We start from the raw sequence: 17,459 nt of genomic DNA, 5'->3' as shown, positions 1-17,459 counted from the left end.
TTATGTGTATGTAGGAAAATGCTTGGAAGGAGATTAATCAAATATCAACAGTAGCTATCTTTGATACTGAAATTATGGCTGATTTTTAAAAAATCTCTTATCTTACTCTGTATTTGTCTTTTATTCTGTAATGAAAAGATAAAATAAAAAGAAGAGCAGCATCTATAAGATCAGAGCCTACTTAACTAATCCTTAAAGTCCTTGAGTTTCTGCTTTAGTAGTGAAGCCAGCCTGCTGGGTCTGGCAATTTGGAAATAAGAACTTGTCCTCAGGATGTCAGAATTGCTTGGTGAGGAGACACCCACACAGCTGAGTTCCTATGAACTCAAGGGTTTTGTTGTGCTCTACATTTGGCTTTCTTAACTCTACACCAACCTCCCATATGTTCTTGCTTGAATAAACGCTTGAGTGAAGAAGTTCCTTGAATTGTGTTATGAGCCAGATCCTGTGAGCTTCCTGCTGTCCTCTGGAATCTGAGGGATGCTTGGTAGGTAACTTGTACAACAATGTGGGAAAAGTAGGGGGAGGGGTGGTTGATAATCTCAAATGTTCTGTCCAGTCACTAAAATTCAGATTGTCTTTCCAATCCAGTGATGATGGTATCCACCTATGTATTTTAATTTTTATATAAACTCCTAGAAGTCACTGCCACTTTAACTATAACACTTATCCTCACATGTAGTCTTGACATTTGCCTACCTCATTAGAGTCACTGAAGCCTGGAAGATGTACAACTCAAGGAATTTCTCAAAGAATGGATAGACATTTTCTAGATATGGAATTGGTACTGATTATATATTTTTGGTAGCAATATAAAATTTCTTTGAACTTATAAAAAGTCACTCAACTTAATGAAAAATATTAACAAATATAAAAGATAGTACAAGGTGAGACTAATGTCATGAAAGCAATGTACAGGAGATTGAACTTGGGAAGCACTGTCGCTGAGTCTGGGGCCACAGTCAGGGTTAGGAATCCCGGAGCTGTTGTCTGTGACACATGTATGAAGAGACTTTCTAGTCTTTTGTCTTTTCATCTCTTTTCATAGTTAGCGACAGTGGTGCAGATAGGTATTAGCTTTCTGTCTTCCAGAGAAACAACTCATTGTTCTCCACCTTGTGTGTGTATCTCTGAACCCATTAGTTTCTCCTGCTATAAACTGTTGTCACTAGAACACTTTGAGAGCTTAGCATAGAACCTGGCATGTAGTCAGTACTTGGTAACTGTTTCTTGTTAGTTGTATTCATTAATCACTTGTCATCATGATTTTACTTTTTACCTCTGACTAGTCAATAAGGAATACTTTATCTTTTTATTCATTTATGTTTTAATCCAGGCTGATAACAGGATTAAAATAGGATTGTATGCCAGTTGTACAACGTGTACGTTTGTGAACTAGGTTTAGCATTTGCATGCATTTCAGTAATTATTTGATTTGGTGAATTTTTGCTGCTTGCTGAGCTAATGTAGTATGTAACTTACTTCAGTGTTATGGCTGTTATGCAAGGATGTAGGCAGTAAGGTATGCTGCGTCTTTGGGAGGACGGTCTATGATGGAGAAGATTTAACGCTCTTATGAATCCCTCGCAATGAGAATTATAGGCCATGAGTATTTAGACTGGAAAATAATGAGAGTGGTTTTTTTTTTCAAAGTGGGACTACTTTTTCCAAAATTTTAATTCTAGTGTAATTAACAAATAGTGCTATATTAGTTTCAAGTGTACAATATAGTGATTCAGCCATTCTATATATTACTCAGTGCTCATCATGATAAGTGAACTCTTAATCCCCTTCACCTATTTCACCCATCCCCCACCCACCTCCCATCTGGTAACCATCAATTTGTTCTTTATGGTTAAGAACATGTTTTTTGGTTTGTGTCTTTTTTTCTTTGTTTTGTTTCTTAAATTCCACATGAGTGAAATCATATGAATTTGTCTTTGATAACTTATTTCACTTAGCATTTTACACTCTAGATCCATCCATGTTGTTGCAAATGGCAAGATTTCATTTTTTATAGCTAAGTAATATTCCATTGTACATATGTACCACATCTTTATCCACTCATCTGTTGATGAAACTCAGGTTGCTTCCATAATTTGGCTCTTATAAATAATGCTGCAAAAAAACATAGGAGTACATGTATCTTTTCCAGTTGGTGTTTTCATATTCTTTGGGTAAATACCCAGTAGTGGAATTACTGGATCACATGATAGTTCTATTTTTAACTTTTTGAGGAACCTCCATACTGTTTTCCACATTGGCTGCACCAGTTTGCATTCATACCAGCAGTGCCTGAGGATTCTTTTTCTCCACATCCACACCGACACTTAACAAGAGTATATTTTAAAGCTCTCAAAACATTTCTCTGTGTTTTAGATAGTGGCATCTCATCTCTTACTGTTTTGAGGTTTTTTTTTCCTTGTGAATTTATCTAGAACCATATTATAGTGGGATGGTGTACACCCACAAAATACCTCTCTCAATGCCTACAAGAGGCTGCAAGATTGTGTCTTGTTGCAAGTGTGAGAGTAAAACATCGCAGGTGAAGTGAACCCTTGGCCATTACTAGAGAAAGTCTTTCTGAGCTGCTCCCATGTAGGGCAGATGTTTTGCGGATTCTGATCTGTGTTTGAAAGGGATATTGGGTTTGTCCCAAATGTCCTCAGAGTATATCCACATTGATGGGATCAAAATCCAAAAGGTTCTCGTGTAATTCAGGGCCAGCCCAGCTCTGAATGAGACTGTGCAACACTAGGCTGGATGGGTGCCCTTGGGCAGTATCTAACCTGACTTGCAGTGGTTCTGATCCCAGATCAGTTACAGATTTCTATAGAGAGAAGGCTCTAGCTCTGATCCGTGGATGCCTTGGCCTTACTCCATTCCTTAAATCCATCTGACCACAGGGTAGAATGTTCTTCTCATTTATTCTACTGTAGTGGTGTCTTCATCAGTCCTCTCAAATCTGTATCTAGCCAAAAATTAGCTCTAATTCAGTTATTTATTACAATAGTGCAGTATAAGTCATCAGGCCCATTAGATGATATTTTTGTGCTTTTTTTTTTTTAACGTTTTATTTATTTTTGAGACAGAACAGGGGAGGGTCAGAGAGAGGGAGACACAGAATCTGAAACAGCCTCCAGGCTCTGAGCTGTCAGCACAGAGCCTGAGGCGGGGCTCGAACTCACGGACCGCGAGATCATGACCTGAGCCGAAGTCGGCTGCTTAACCGACTGAGCCACCCAGGCGCCCCTATTTTTGTGCTTTTTAAAGAAACAGTAAGATGCTTCCTTATAATGAGATATAATATTGAACAAGGATCAATATTTTCCACAAATGAAAACTGTCACTTTAGCAATTAAAGAAACAGAAATATAGGAATCTAAAACTGAGATCAGTTTGAATCAGTTATTACTTGAAAATATATATATATCAAAATTTCAAGTACTCAATACCACAAACCCCAACACTCTTAAGGTGTTCTAAAACTATTTGTGGACTCAGACAAAGTAAACAGATAAGGATTTATGTCTGCAATTGTGAAAACACAACTTGGTTAATGAGGCTTTAATATTAATCAACTAAAAGACCACAAGATGGCAGGGTTTCTCTAAGAGGCTCAAATAAATCCTTTAAAAAGTAAGTGAGGCTCAAATAAATCCTTTAAATGGTAAGTTGATACAAGAAAATTGAAGCAGAGCTTGCTACAATAAGAAGATATTTTGAATGCACTAAGAAATGTCTGACTTGGAATGCAATAATTCAAACGCAAACAATTTACTTAATTCTAGAAAATAACTTAGAAAATTTCTTGAAGGTTACTTTAATCATTTATTTTGCAGAAAGGGCCTAAGGACCTAAAGTCTAGAAGGACTAATGACTGGACATTATTCATTCCAGCCATATAGACGGATATTATTTATAAAGCAAGCTCCAGAATGCGTATTTCTATGGGTCAGCACAAAGCCAGACTGACTTTCCATATCTTTTAATTCTTCGGCACATTTCAGAGTTTAATCCTGATAGTGGCACTGAGTCATCAAGAAAAGCATAAACTATGAAAACACAGAATTTGTATGATACATTTTAGAACTTACACTGAACAGAATTTGAATAAAGCAAGCTTTTGCTATCCCAAATACCTCTTTTGCCTACTGGGCAGCGCAATGTTAGATTATTCTTTTTTTTTTTTTTTTAATTTGTTTAATTGTTTGTTTATTTTTGAGAGAGAGACAGAGTGTGAGCAGGTGAGGGGCAGAGAGAGAGGGAGACACAGAATCTGAAGCAAACTCTAGGCTCTGAGCTGTCAGCACAGAGCCCGATGCGGGGCTTGAACTCATGAACCGTGAAATCGTGACCTGAGCTAAAGTCTGACACTTAACCAACTGAGCCACCCAGACACCCCAGATTATTTTTAATAAACAATTGCCTCGGCTGAAGATAAAATGATGACCAGTTCCATCAACAGAGCACAGATGATAGTTTTACAAATCACAAGCTGTTTGCATTTCCTATGAATAATTGAAGGATTTGCTAGTATCTTTTTTTTTGTTCAATAAGTATTTATTGAACACTTTGCACGTATCAGTGTGTAAATTACTCGCTGGGTCTTTAGATCTATCTCTTCTAATGAATGAGAAATTGGGAGAGAGGAGATCTCAGATTATTCTAGACCAATGAACTAGCTTTTTTGTTTGTTGGTTTATCATTCAGAATTAAACCAGAATAAAATATATTATTTAATTGTATTGGCATTTATAAATGGAAAAGCCAACAGGAGATACTTGAGTAATTTGGATTTTGAGAAATATTAAAATAGAAACTAGGACTCATTGTCACCCACCTCATCAGCTCTAGGAAAGTCATTCAGTTGTTACCTCTGCTTGCTTGTGGCATTTAGCTCAGGGCCATTTCATCTTGTGTCCGGTAAGTGCTTGGATTGTAGTGAATGACTGCTTTGGAGCTGGAAGGACCTAACACAGATGATCACTAAGCCATCATGGTGAAGCATGGCTCCTACAAGCCCACATTTAAAAGGGCCTTGGCACCAAACTAGTAGGTTCATATTTATATGACTTAGCATGTAAATAATTTCTAGCAAAAATGGTATCTCTTCACTGATTTTTTAAAGTATCTGACATCAAATAGGGTCTGAGGGAACAGTAAGAATGAAGGGATGTGAGCTCTACTCAAAAGACTGATGGAATCTCATTTGTTCATAATGAATTAACTGGAAAAATTTTTTCTGTGTAATATTATATTTTCAGTTTTATAGTGAATTACGAAAGTTGTTGAGGATGGGTGGGGTAGAGTAATGGTCTGATTAGAAAAAAGGAAGTATGGAGACATTTTAAATGGTTGATACTCTGTAAGTAGTAATTTAGTTTCACTTAAAAATTGACAAAGGCCCAAGAAGTTTAATTTTTTATGGATGCCATAGGATGAGTAAAAATTGAGATACAGAATTATTAGGGGAGAATGACCAAAAAGAATCTATGAAATGATGAAAGGAGGGGCTAGAAAAACAATTCTGCCAGAGTTCTACCAGATCATGAACAAAGAAATAGAACTCAAAGAAGTATAACTTGAGAACAAAGGTCAAGATATGACCTTGATTATTACTCTCAGATTTTCAATGTTGTAAAATCTGACTTGTTCTTGAAGAATCATATAGATGCAGACTGGATGACCTTTGTGGGAGCTCATACATGTAGAAATAATTTGCAGACTTGAGTTATAGCTAGGGAGGGAGATTCAAACATATTTGGTAATAAGTAAAGATTTTATTTTATATTTTTCTTCTGATTACAGCATCTTCACAACTATTTCACAGTGACCCTTGGAATTCCTGCTTGGTGTTCTTATGTCTTTTTCATCATGGCCACCTTGATTTTTGGCCTTCTCATGGGTCTGGTAAGAAATAATGCCATTTCCCCCGCTTTCTGTAAAGCCACATGGATTTTATGCAAAACTAGAAAGCAGCCAAGGAAGAAAAGATGCATAAACAAATATCATTTTGTGTATAATCTAAGAAGTTAAGTAGCATTTACTTGTTTGATATTACTGTCAGTGGTAATTTGAGATATAATGGAAAATTCATTTAATTGTTATCTCCTAATCCTATCCTGAAATATCCTGAAGATGTGTGCTGCCTAGAATATAGGCGGTAATGAAAGAATTGGAGACCTTATGTGAATTCATAGTCAGTTTCCAAGACAACCAAGTCAGCTGTGATTTCACACATTGCCTACTTGATTGAAACACTGTGGTGATAAGGCCAAACCTGTGAATTTGTTCCTTGAGTGAACAAGATGACTTTTTTCTTGTTCATATCCTCCAATTGAATCTCTAATCCTGACCAGCTACTTATACATAGACTCTAGTTATCCCAAGGTGGAATTTGTCAGATAAGGTAGACAAAAAACACAGTCATTATTATGGGAAAAAATAAGATGCAAAGCACATTACTATGTCTTCTTTCGGTGTAAAAAGTGGTATCTAATAGGTATCTGTGCATTTTCTTCCTAGATGTTTTAGGTAAGAATTGAAATAATAAATTTATTTATTTAGCTGTATAGATAACTGTAAGGGTTTTGGCATGTTTTACTCTTTTATATAATTTTTTAATCTTTCTTTTTACCCACACTTGATCAATTTGAGCTTTAAACTCTAAGATAAGTTCTTTTTTTTTTTTAAAGTGTATTTATTTTGGAGAGAGTGCACATGTGCGCAAGCCAGGGAAGGGAGAGAGAATCTCAAGCAATCCCCAGTGTCAGCACAGAGCCTGACACAGGGCTTGAACTCATGAACTGTGAGATCATGACCTGAGCCAAAATCCAGAGTCACATGCTTACTGAGTCTCCCAGGTGCCCCAAGATAAGTCTTTAAAACCATTGTGCTATATATTTATCACACAGCTCCTAAATGCTATATGATTGATATATATTGATATATATTGATATATATTGATGATTATTAAGAATTTATGTAAAAAGGACAAACATTTAGGTAGGTCTGTCCTTACACTGTATAATGCATTTCAGCTCTTTAGCAAGTTCTTTTTATTTTATTTGTTTACCTTTTTTAAATTAGCAAGTTCTTTTTAAAAATTAGCTTAAAGTGTTAGCAGTTGCTTTTATCCATATTGATATATAACTTGGGATGACAAAGTCAGACTCCCAAGAAGCCAAGGAGGCTTTTATTTGATTCGATTTGGCTTTGCTACAAACATGCTTATTTCAAATTATGGTGTATTTGATTTGTGACTGCTGGTGTTAGCTTCACAGGTGGGGATGGAACTCAGATATGTCATTCATTAGCTTGCATTAATCCTAGTGCTAACTAACATGTCCCTGACTGACTGGCCTTAAAGTATTTGATTTTGTATAAAGCTGACTGGATATAAATATGCTTCTCCTATCTATGGTCTAGTTCTGGATTGTTCTGGTGGTGTCTTTTAGGGCCACATGAGTGTGAGGCTTTTGTAGGGGGAGCACCATGAGATACTGGGTGGTTCTCAAGTGGAGTTATGGAGAATGTAGGTTGAGTGTGAGCCTTTTGGAAGACCATTGGAAACTCTTCTCAGCATAAAGGTTTTTTGAAATTTATCTTTGAGGTCAACTTTAAATTCAAGAAATCAAGTCAGGCTTGTCTATGCCCTAACTTCATTTGGGAACTTAGATTCAAATAATCAGTACAGGAGGGTTATTAAGATTTGGCCTGAAGAAACAAGAGAGTTGATTATAGACCATTCAAGTGATTAAATGATATAGAATATCATTCCTTTATAAGAAATTGGGAGAGTAACTATTTAACAAAATAGTAATAATTTCAAAGCAGTAATAAACTCAGAAATGTTCTGGTAATATATTCCTTTTCTACAACTGTAATACATACCAAAAGAAGCATACAACAACCAGAATTGTTGCCTTCAGGGAGGTCTGCAGGTGTGCAGTTCTGTCTTGTATGTCATCTTTGCCATTAACTGAGGGCTGAAAGCAGAGCCCAGGCATGCAGTCACCTGAGGCTTGGTCCTGGTGACCCTGGAAGTTCTTCCCTGTATGAATTCTTATGGAGTTTAACTTCTACAGTGGCCAGGAGGGCAGGATGTTTTCCATAGAGAAGTCATTTCCTGATCAAGTCATTGTTTCCCATAAGCCTATTATGTTTTCTACTTTTTCCTAATTTTAGAAGATGAGAAGTCAAAACAAGGCTGCTGGTTTAGATTTTTGTTTGTTTTCGTGATTGAGCCTCACGATGGCTGAAATGTTAATACTAAATGTTATTTTGCACATGTCAGCAAAGGGCCCAGTTTTAGAAATCAAGTATATATTTTGCATTTTAAATCAATATGGGAAAGACCCTTAAGTGTATCATCTGTATATGAAATCACTCTGGCAGTGTCGTTTTCTGTCATCAGTGACTCTGCTCTGAAGGATAAAAGACAGCAAAGCTCTAGGCAAACAGAAGAGCAGTGGAAAACACAGGCAGCGATCATATGCCTCTACTCTCCCGTCTCCATTTCAGTTGGTATATGTGGTGACTGTCTAAATTTTGGTACTTGGGTAGATTATTTTTCTGTGTGTTGCTCCCCAGTGTCGAGCACAGAGCCTCCCTCAGAGGAGGGTCTCTAATATCAAGAGGCCTAGATTTCACTCTCTGTGAAAGGTGGCAAATCTGACTCCTCTCCTCATTTAGTTGCATGGCTATCTGTATCTACCTGGGTCACAGCTGGAACATGAAAATATAACCCTGGAAGGGAAGAGGAAGAAAAGGGCACTACTCCCCTATAGACCCTGCTTTTATTTATTTTTTTGATTTTTTTTTAACGTTTATTTATTTTTGAGACAGAACGGGGGAAGGGCAGAGAGAGAGGGAGACACAGAATCAGAAGCAGGCTCCAGGCTCTGAGCCATCAGCCCGACGCGGGGCTCGAACTCACGGACCGTGAGATCGTGACCTGAGCTGAAGTCGGACGCTTAACCAACTGAGCCACCCAGGCGCCCCTAGACCCTGCTTTTAAACAGTGCCATTCTTAGTGGCTTAGGAAGTGGACCATTCCAAGGGAATAGTTCTCTAGATGAGAAAATAGATCTTGAACTGAGAGAATCTGGGAGAATAAGAGGGTTTTCCTTCCAGTTTCTGAATTAAGGCTATATGATGGAATTGTGTACTATTAGATACAAAATAGACTTTCATGATAGGTTAACCCAAATCCATCCTTTTGAGAGAGTTCCAGTGAGAAAGCAGTTAAATGACTTGTTCAGGGTCACACAGTTAATGAGAGACAAGGTTGAGGTTAGTATGCCTTAAGTCTTTTTCTAGGCCCTCTATACCTAGCCCTCTAGCTGGCCCAGGGAGCTTGTTCCTCACCAACCCACAGAGCTTTATGCATCCCACTGTCCTACCACACTGGTCTCCCCAGCCTTGCATTCAGGGCTTCCTCTGGATATAGGAGCCCCCGTGGTCCAGTTTGGTGTAGCTTAGACGAACCAGGCAGCTGGTACTACCCATCCACTCTGGACTATGCCCAGGGCCTTAAGTGATGCCTCCTTCAAGTGGGCATTCTTGATCCTTCCCAAACCCGTAACTGGTTGTAATATCTGTCAAAGTGTTTTATTCATTTTTCTTATGAAATTCATGTTCCATATTGCTTTATGTTTAAACTGCCATTTTTTCTCCTTTTTTGAACTTGTCCCCACAGAAGTTAACACGATACCTTGAACCTAATGAACCAAATTTTGAGTAAAGTGGTAAATGAATATACAGATGGTGATAATCCTGAACACAAAGTAGGGCACTCATTTGATGTTTATGAAACTGAATCAAAAGAACTATGATATCAGGTTCTTTAAAATTTTAGAGCATCTTTAAAACACTAATGTATGAAGTAGTGTTACTATCTTAAAGGCCAAGTCTGGGAGTCAGCTAGGTACAAGAAGGACACTGTCCTTCTAAATGGGCAGCTTCTTCCTGGTTGTATCTTTATGTTGTGTGATGCTGCAGGGGAAGGTGTGAAGAATGGCTGCAGCTTATTCTGGGTCCAGCTAACTGCACCCCACACCCATAGCTTCATCACCGTGGCCCATGCCGGACTAGGCATGGAACAGGGACTGGGATGAACCTGCCCCTAAGGAGCTTGTAGTTTATCAAGGGAGAGGGATGTTTCTAGCAAGTAGAAAATGATTCATGCATATTTCATTAAGGTCGGAGATGAAGCCAAGTCAGTCACTGTCTAAAATAGGGTTTAGTTCATATCACTGATAACTTTCCTTGCAATTTATTTCTGTAGAAATTTCTTACGGTACTCTTAAGAATTCTAGACCCTGAAATAAATAGCCTTTTACTCAGGCATTGGTGAGAGGCAGCCATATACAGACTAGTTTTGTTTGTCCAGAGGGGTGTTTTTAAAAAGGCCGCTTTAGACTTGACTGATAGTATCCATTTTCTTATACCTGTTTGATTTACCAGTTTTTGGTGGGATCTCTATAGACATTTGACTTTGTGACCCCTGTTATAAATCAATATTTTCCTACATTGTTACATTTGAAAAATTGGAAAGTCTTAATTATGCCCTTGTCCTTTTTGAGGACTTTTGACCAACCGCTAATTATTTGTCTGTAAATATCTGATTATAGATCCAAGACCTAAATTTGAGGCTCTTTGGTAATAAATGTGATATCTATTCACTGTAAAATCACTTTTTCCCTTCAGGTCTTGGTGATAATATCAGAATGTTTCTATGTACCACTTCCAAGGCATTTATCTGAGCGCACTGGTAAGTATGATAAACTCATGTGATAGAGTAGTTTTGGAATTCTGTGGCATGCCCTTTTGTGCTCAGATAGATACTGGAGTTTCCCCCCCTGACTCGTGAGGTGACCAAACCATCACTACTACCAAATTCTTTGAAATATGTTTTCTAGGTCAGATTTGAACAAAAATGATTTTTTTCTTCCCTTAAATTAGGTAATACTTCATTTTGGTCATTGTTTTTCCCCTTGAGTATATGCCCTTCATTAATTAGTTGACACCTTTTCCTTCATTCAAACTGGAATGAGGGAAGAGAACTCAAATTTATTGAGTCTCAACCGTGTATCAGTAACTATTCTAAATCCTATAAAAACAGTCTTCCCAAATCCTTGCACTGCTCCACACTGTTTGTGGGACTAAACAGCCCTGGGTTTTCATGTTTTTATTCCTAGTTTTGAGACATTGCATGAAGACTTCTTTGAGACTTTATAATTGTTTAATTTTATGTGGAAGTTTAACTAAATAAGCTTATATTTCTTTTCAGTTCTTGAAGTTCTCAAGACTTGGAGATTTCCGTAGATAATTAGAAAATATATTATGTTCCTTAGAATTGTTAAAAATACCATAAACCCAGTTTAAAGTAACTTAGGAAAAAAAGGAAATTTTATTAACTCACATAACTGAAAAATCTAGGGATGTTCTGGTTGCAAGCTCAGCCCAAGGGATGTTAGGTTTCTGTTTCTATGTGGCTGATTCAGTGGCTGTCAACAGCCCTAACTCACATTTTATCAGTTTATCAATTCCTGTAGAAAGAGAGAAGGCTTTTCTTCTTGACTCTGGCCAAAAAACTCCTGGGAAGTCCTGTGATTGGCTTGGGTTAAGTCACATTTCTTAACTAATCACCATGACTAGTGAGTGGGTCACTGAGTAAGCCAGAGGAACCTTTACCCTCTCTGGCTCTGTGCTCTATCAGTCAACACAGTTAGTGAACTTTCCAGAGAGGAATGGAGAAGCCCTGGATGGAGGTAGGACACTGCCAGCCAGAGATCTGTGCAGTGTGATAACATAGCTTCAGATTGGAGAAAACGGTCACGGGCCCCACCCTTTCATTTCACAGCTAACCACACTCAATTGACTGCTGAATGACCAGTTTATTCAGAGGATGTTCCCCTCTCTTCCCTCCACAGAGCAGACTCGGAGGTCAGAGGAGGCTCACAAAGCTGAACAGTTGCAGGATGCAGAGGAGGAAAAAGATGATTCAAATGAGGAAGAAAACAAGGACAGCCTTGTAGATGATGAAGAAGAGAAAGAAGACCTTGGTGATGAGGATGAAGCGGAGGAGGACGAGGAGGAGGACAGTGCTGCCGCTCGCGTGGATGAGGAGAGGAACGATGCCCAGGACCAGGGGCCCCTGAGAGAGGTGCAGGAGGATGGAGAACCTGAGCCTGAAGAAGACACGCCTGTGCAGCCCAGCCCAGCCGACACAGAGGTGGCGGAAGACACATTGAGGCAGCGCAAAAGTCAGCATGCCGATAAGGGCCCATAGGTCTAGTGACGGTGTTTCCAAGAATTCAGACCAAAGGACTGTGTCAGCTTCCCTCTGGTCTGCAGTGTAAATCAAATCCGTACTTTTTCCTGAATGAGCAAGCTTCTCTTAAAAAATGATCTCTAGTCATGTAGTCTTATGGCATTAAGCCTCATGTATATTAATGAGAGTCTTTCAGGCATGACAATCAGGAAACAGAAAGACAAACACGGTGTTAAATCTGTTTGAGCACTTAGTATGGGCACAAATTCATTTGCTTGGGGCTAGAGAGTTTTGACCTGAGAAAGCACCCCGCAGGCGCCATAAAATGAAAGCAAAGCAACATGAGCCTCCTTACAAGCAGCAGACATCTTGTGGAAGTCTTTTGTGTGAAGTATTCATTTTTGTCAAATGTAAGAAACATCAGCCACCGCGGTGGAGAGACACTTTTTTAGAGGTAGAAATTGAGAGGGCCCTGGATTATTATGGTAGAAAAGAGCTTGGACATCATCCCAACTCTCTGAATCGCTTTTGCTGTGATTTATTTCTTACCTTTAGTATCTCCAACCTTCCCACCACGGGCCTGCAGGCGCCCCACACGCTTCACAATACTTCCTCAGTGATAGGCCACAGACAGCAGCCGGTTGACATCAGCCACTTTCCTTCTTGACTTAAGGGTTTACATAATCCGGAACCAAAGCCCGTGACTGCCAAGCATCTTGAATGAAATGTTGTAACCTTTGGAGATTCAAAAGGAAGTAGGGGTTTTATAGGAGTGATTTTTGTTTTTGTTTTTTGCCAAAATGTAGTAATTACTTTTTTTCAAAAAGTTCCTTTAGCAATATTCTTTTGAAGCCAGAAGTGCCCTAAGTGTTGCCAGTACAAGGTAGTCTTGTGAAGAGAACTTGAATACTTTGTTGTTTTGCTTCCATCTCAAGGGGTTCCTTGGCTCTTGAACCACTTTATTATTAACTGCAAAACCATTTCTGGTTTTCGTTCAGTGATGTGCTTTTGGTGAAAGAATTAATGAAAGTGAATATCTGGAAATGAAAGATTTGGTTTCGTTTCCTTCTTCCTTAATCTTGTAGAGAATTTTATTCCTGTAAATCTCTCAATACTCAGTCCACTAAAAGTACCCAGGGGGCCTGATTTCTTTTAAAGAATCCATCCATCTACTTCTGTCTTACCTGATTTATGTCTTAGAATAAATTCGTAAAATTAGATTCCAAGCTTATGAAAGATGTCTAAAGTTGATCCTACACCCCTTGGGTCCAGACAGAAAAACAAGTAGTACAGGTTTATGAAATTCGAAAAGTTTCTGTCATCTTTATAAAGAAATATGCAGTATACTCCTGTCTGGCTATTTAGATAACCCTTACCTCATATTAACTTTGAACAGGGGCTCATTGGAGGAGGGGGAGGTCTGAAACTCTCTACCCTCGGGTGGATGAATGGGTCTGTTGCAAGCCTCACACAAAGGGAGTTTTTATTCTGACAGACGCTAGTTTTTAGAGATGGTTATTTTTCATCTTTCCAACTCAGTTACCTGACAGGCTCATCCCCTAGTATGGTGAGGTTCATTAACAGTTGCCAATAGTTTTTTGCTTCAGACAGCTACAGAATCTTGAGTTTGAAGCCATCACAGAACTGAGGGACTGGGGAAACCTTGACTTTGGCTCATTTCCTGCCCCTCCTGCCATGTAAGTCTCTGATACATCCTCACCCCAAGCACCATGGTTCTGATGGTGGCAGTTATGTCTCCCTAATATTGGGAAGCTTTTCTAGATCATTCTCTTCTCTTCTGTCACTGGATTTCTTTCTCTGAAACAAAGTTTTCAAAGATCACTAAGTTCAAGTTCAGAGGTGTGAATAAAAAAGGTTTCATTATTTGACTTTTTTGTTTAAACCTACCCCCTTTGCCCATTCCCCTATATTAAAACTTTTTTTTTTTTTTAAGTGTAGTGTTTGACCAGAAGGGAAGGAATGAAAAAATAAAATCCACTTTGGCTTTTTATAAATGTAAGGCCAATTTCCAATTGGACCCCAAATAGTATCTAATTATAATAAGAAAAATATATGTTCGTTCTCAACAATACTTGTAAAAAATTGGAGGAAGAGGAGAAAACAGTTTGGCGAAGAAGGTCCATTAAAAGTTGGAGCATCTGTGGCTACAGGTACCATTTTTTTTTTTAACATCCCAGCAAAAGATGGGGTTTTTACTCAATGGACTGATAAGTACACATCTAATTAAATCTCTTCCCACTTGAGGCCTTTAGGTTTGTTTTCAGTACTTACTGGATATAAAACTAAAGGGAAAAAGTCAACCTAAAATAATTTATGATTAGATTAACACCTCAATAGGATTTTGTGGATTTTTCGTGTGGATAATATATTTAATCCAGGAGCCAAACCATGGAAACACAATTTTGATTTTAAAAATTAAAAAATAATCATGCTTCCTTATGTTGCAATATCAGTTACTTACAGAATAGTGTTTTATGTAACTCAAATCAGGAAAATTAAAAGTGACTCTAGATTTTGGAATAGAAGTGAAATACTTTACATGGGAGCAGTTGGAGCAGGGTGTCTTTTTGCTGATTAGAAGGAAAATTTGAAACTTCTACCTTTTTCTTAGTTTCTTTTATCATTCATCTCTTGCTAGATCTGCTAAAGCACCCCAACTTGCTTAGAGCTCTCCCATTGAAGCAATGAGTAGACAATCCTACTTCTTTCCTTCCCTTTGAAGTGTAAGCACTGAATGGGGTGACAGGCAGGACTCCTCTACTTCACAGGTCCCTGCACTGCATGGGTGCATACTTACCACCTGAACTGATGCATATGAGCCCTGTTAGCCACAGGACTCCTTAACTACAAAAAGAAATCCAAAATAATGACTGTAATAAAAAGTAAACAAGCTTTAGAGAATGCCAAATTTTGACTTTTTTATGGCCCCAATCCTTGCTGATAGCTATGGCATTGCTACGTGATTTGAGTTTATATAAGCCTGCAGAGTCTACAGTGCATAACACCTTTGGGGAAGGATGATAAAAAATGTCTTCTGAAGTGAGCACTTAGCATACGACTTTTTATGACCAAGTATTTAATACTGGAGCCTGTATGCTGCTTTACAGGATGGCAAGCATTAAAGAGTCCAAAAAAAAAAAAAAAAGTAGAAACAATAGGGTACACCTAAGATTTCAGTATAAAATGTTAAATTGGCATGAAGTGAGAGAAAGAAGGGAAAGATTGGTGTTTTCGCTAATGTGTATCAACTTATCTCTGTCCAACTCAGTGTTGAAGTGTTATCTGCCAGTATTATAAATGTATAATTGACCCATCCCATCAAATATAACAACATTTTGAAAAGTATTCATGTAAATCTTTTGTGCCAACAGAAAACTTCCTCCTTGTTCAGTATCTTTACCTCAGTCCTACATTTTGATCCTCTTCAGAAGATTAGTTTGTCTTGAAAAACCAAACACGGAGTCATCAAGTCTGATGAACCTTGATGGGGCAGCTTTTTGAGTAGCTTTTCTGAACCAGGAGATTTGGTTGAAAGGCCTTTGGTAGTTTCAGACCAGGACATGGCCTTCAGATGGCCTCTTCTCGGTCAAGTTTCACGTGAACTGTGCCATTGTTTCTGTGTGCCTCAGACCATTTTAACATGTTTCCGATGTAGTGTGATTGTATTTGTTCCTAATTAGTTTCTTTGTGCAAATGCAGTTTTTACACTAAAAATACTGTTTATTTGTATTGTAATACATTCTAAATTTGTTATTTATATTTTTTGTAATAGTCATAATTATTTAGCTCAGAGATATTTAATTATTTTTCTCTTCATCCATGTGTTCTTTGCTTCCTCAGATAGCATCTGCAGTAACTGGAAACAGTAATAGGAAATCAAGATATAAGCCTCAAGCATTATATTGCTTGAATTACAAATCACCTTATCACAAAATTGTATAGAATCTTTGATCATATACCTTTTTATTTTATTGTAAACTTCTATTTGCACCCAAACCTAATGATAGTGATAAGTAAAATCAAAACAGTGTATGGCTTTTCATAGAACTATTTTCACAAAAGTCATTCACCTAGGGAGTGAAAAACACTGCTTTGTTAAAAAATAATTTTCATCTGTCCATTCTGCATCCAATCTGTTTCCGCCCCCTGCCCCTTTCTTTCTGTCCTCTTTTCGACTTGGTGAAATGCAAACCATGCGCCTTTTAGCTACTTTGGAAAGTGCACAAACCAAGGACAAGTGCAAAGATCCAAGACTTCCTCTTTGTTATAGCCATTGTGTTGCCTATAGAAACTCATTTTACTCATGTCAGGTCTCCCTTGGCCCAGCCCTGAGGTGTGGAGGTGGCCAGGGCTGGTGAATAGGGCAAAGGATGCTGCTAGTCCTTCAAGACACTGTGGACTGACCTGGTCTCCTGGGGCATTCAGAAGGCTCTGGTCTACACCTAATCCTTCTTATCATGGTAGCATTGGAAGAGCACAAAGGAGATGAGGTGACTTTTAAATGCCCTTAGGGACTGAACTATGGATATTGGATTTTTCACTTTTGAAAAAAATTTTTAATGTTTATTTATTTTTGAGAGAGAGAGAGAGAGAGTAGGGGAGGGGCAGAGACAGAGGGAGACACAAAATCTGAAGCAGGCTCCAGGCTCCAAGCCATCAGCACAGAGACCGAAGTGGGGCTTGAACCCACAAACCGTGAGATAATGACCTGAGCTGAAGTTGGACGCTTACCGACTGAGGCACCCATGCTCCCCTGGATTTTTCACTTTTGAAAGATGGTAACGGATGTGCAGTTAGAAGAAAATGATTAAACTTCCATACTGCCAAGTCATTCCTTCAGAGAAACTGCCTCAGAAGGCTCTTTTGTCTATGTAGGAAAAATATCCATTATGCAGTGTCGCAGCCTACATGAACTTGGTCATACATCCTTGGTGGGAGCAAAGCCTGCAGCTTCTGAAGGCAAAAACACCAAATCTGGAACATATTCCACAGTATTTGGAATTCTATCTTAGAACATGTGAATTTCTCAAGATTGGTGACTGTATTAGGTCAGTCTAGACTGTGTTTACAGACTCCCAAATCTCAGAGGCTTTAAGAACAAGAATTTTATTTCTGCTTCACTTAGGTTAGATCAGCCAACCCAGATAATAGTTGCTCC

At 38.4% G+C, this 17,459-nt stretch overlaps 1 protein-coding gene across 2 annotated transcripts in view; it reads left to right on the top strand.

The window, feature by feature from the left end:
• TMX4 (thioredoxin related transmembrane protein 4) overlaps window positions 1–16,058 on the top strand; it is a 45,047-nt gene extending 28,989 nt beyond the window's left edge. The window contains exons 6-8 of one of the 2 annotated variants that reach the window (XM_043602865.1): window positions 5,812–5,913; window positions 10,714–10,777; window positions 11,940–16,058. In XM_043602865.1, coding sequence (XP_043458800.1) covers window positions 5,812–5,913; window positions 10,714–10,777; window positions 11,940–12,298 — 525 coding nt within the window. In that variant the 3' untranslated portion in view covers window positions 12,299–16,058. The remainder of the gene's footprint in view (window positions 1–5,811; window positions 5,914–10,713; window positions 10,778–11,939) is intronic. The other variant, XM_043602866.1, reaches the window with a different exon arrangement.
• Window positions 16,059–17,459: the final 1,401 nt, after the last annotated feature.

This window comes from Prionailurus bengalensis, chromosome A3, assembly GCF_016509475.1.
Source record: "Prionailurus bengalensis isolate Pbe53 chromosome A3, Fcat_Pben_1.1_paternal_pri, whole genome shotgun sequence".
Lineage (NCBI taxonomy): Eukaryota > Metazoa > Chordata > Mammalia > Carnivora > Felidae > Prionailurus > Prionailurus bengalensis.
The sequence above is the reverse complement of the archived record's forward strand: the minus strand, read 5'-3'. Positions and strand labels throughout refer to the sequence as shown.